Below are 2,017 nucleotides of genomic sequence, written 5' to 3'. Positions count from 1 at the left end.
ATTTTTCAAAAGTGACCATTGTTCGTCCTCATCCTCAAACATCATAATCAATGACTGATTATTGTTCACAACAAGTAAACAGCCGAAAGTCATTAACATTCACTTTCACGACATTATTTTTCAAAAAAGACAATCATCCGTCTTCATCCTCAAACATTATAATCAACAACTGATAATTGTTCGCAACAAGTAAATAACGGAAGTCATTAACATTCACTTTCATGACGAGATTCAACCAATTGTCTTGATCGTGGGATATCATGTGCCACGCCTCAAGCCCAAATCGTGAGACGCACACGTTTTCCGCACGGTTTCACTCGCTCACCTCACACACGTACTGCACCCCAACACGCCTCCTTCGTGCCAGCAGTAGCAAATCCTCCAAACATGCTCGCACCTCGCACGCGTGACAATCCCTTGAGCGTGAGCGCCGCCTCCTCGCATGCTCGCAAGCTTCTCATTTCCCATCTCTCTCCTGCCTACCCGTCCGTTCCCGACCCCCTCCCTCCGTCTTCCTCTTCGAAGTCCCGGCCTACTCCTCGTGAGACGACATCGTACTATTTATTTCCGGCTAAATGTTATGAACCTGATTAGCGTAACCATAGTTAGTCATTGAATTAGTTGTTAAATGGGACTGTTACAAGTAATTAGGAAGATTTGTTAGATTCTGCTATCTGGCAATGAGTTTGGGAGTACTATAAATAATCCAATGTGCAATGACTTTGCCCAGTGGCTAATTTGATAAAAAGAAATATAAACAAAAAACATTTCAAAGCTCTGCTCTCTCTCCTCCTTCCCTTTCCCTCTCTATCCTCTGTTACTTGCAGCTTGATTAAGGGCTTAGAGATTTGGATCTTATCAATGGTATCATCCTTCACGAATCCTGGTTTCCCTCATGTGCACACCCACCCACCTACCTTTTCTGCCATGGTTGCTGCGCACGAGGATTCGCTTCACGAGACCCTAGATACTCTATTCACACCCTACCTTGCTAAGATCCGCCGTGCCCGTGAGTTGGTTCTCAGCGCTCAGGGAGACTTCACTCCAACCTCTATGTTCGCTATCAGCGATGGGGGAGTTCTTGATCCAGCCCTGATGATTTTCGATGACGCTGCAGGAATCGATCTCGATCAGAAAATAATTCCACGAGTCACTACATCAACTGATCACGTTCCGTTGTTGCTCTCGTCATCGCCGTTATTGCGAGCACTAGCAAATCCTCCTGTCAGGCCACCGTTGAACTCAAACGCTTCATTGGCAAATTCGCCCAGCCAGCCGCTACACTCAAATGATATTGTAGCAACCACAATTCCATTGCGGAATGTTGAGAAAACCAGGCTCGTTGCGATGGTGACCATAATGCCGCTATTTCCGATATCAGCAACCTTTAGCACTGAATCAGCCCACGCTCACAATCACAACCCCGTTTTGAGCACCAAGGACGCTACAACAATGGCGCATGTTCTGGGTTTTCCTCTCAAGAACGCATGAGCGACTAAATCTGTAGGTCGATCTCATACAAACACCATGAAACGTCGCCATGAGGTATTGAGATCTTTGATTCACAATTTGTCACACGGGAAGGCCAAATGGCATTGGTTTTTGAATTGTTTACTTGCATGTTATATTGATGGCAAATTAGGGACGAATGATGTTTATCTGAATGAGATTAATGGGTGGGTTAGCATGTATGAGGTTGGCAAATTGGTGATGGTTTTGAATGCAAAGAAAGTGTTTAATGAAATAGCTAAAGAGAAAAGGCGAGGATAATGCAGGAAACCTCTTTGATCGAATGACCCCTCTTTTTCATAGCATGGTTGTATGCTCTCAGTTTTGCATAACTGAGGGTGAATTCTGGAATGTATGGGACTCGGGCGGTAGATTAGCAAAAATTCTAGGGGTGATGCTCTGTTCCAAGCACCAGGAGAACCATTGTGAAAAGTACCTTCAATTTTTTATCCCACAGCTGCACTTCATCAATCATGCAATGCATTTTACTTGTTTACTACAAGTGATG

The 2,017-nt window shown here is 44.5% G+C and overlaps 1 protein-coding gene across 1 annotated transcript; it reads left to right on the top strand.

Annotated features, from left to right (window-relative positions):
• The first annotated feature begins 813 nt into the window (after positions 1 to 813).
• Positions 814 to 1,526, top strand: LOC126631804 (uncharacterized). Its single transcript, XM_050301955.1, has one exon. The coding sequence runs from the start codon at positions 862 to 864 to the stop codon at positions 1,489 to 1,491; it is 630 nt and encodes a 209-aa protein (XP_050157912.1). The 5' UTR covers positions 814 to 861; the 3' UTR covers positions 1,492 to 1,526.
• Positions 1,527 to 2,017: the final 491 nt, after the last annotated feature.

This window comes from Malus sylvestris, chromosome 1 (assembly GCF_916048215.2).
Source record: "Malus sylvestris chromosome 1, drMalSylv7.2, whole genome shotgun sequence".
Taxonomy (NCBI): Eukaryota; Viridiplantae; Streptophyta; class Magnoliopsida; order Rosales; family Rosaceae; genus Malus; species Malus sylvestris.
Note: the sequence above shows the minus strand (reverse complement) of the source record. Positions and strands in the feature narration are given on the sequence as shown.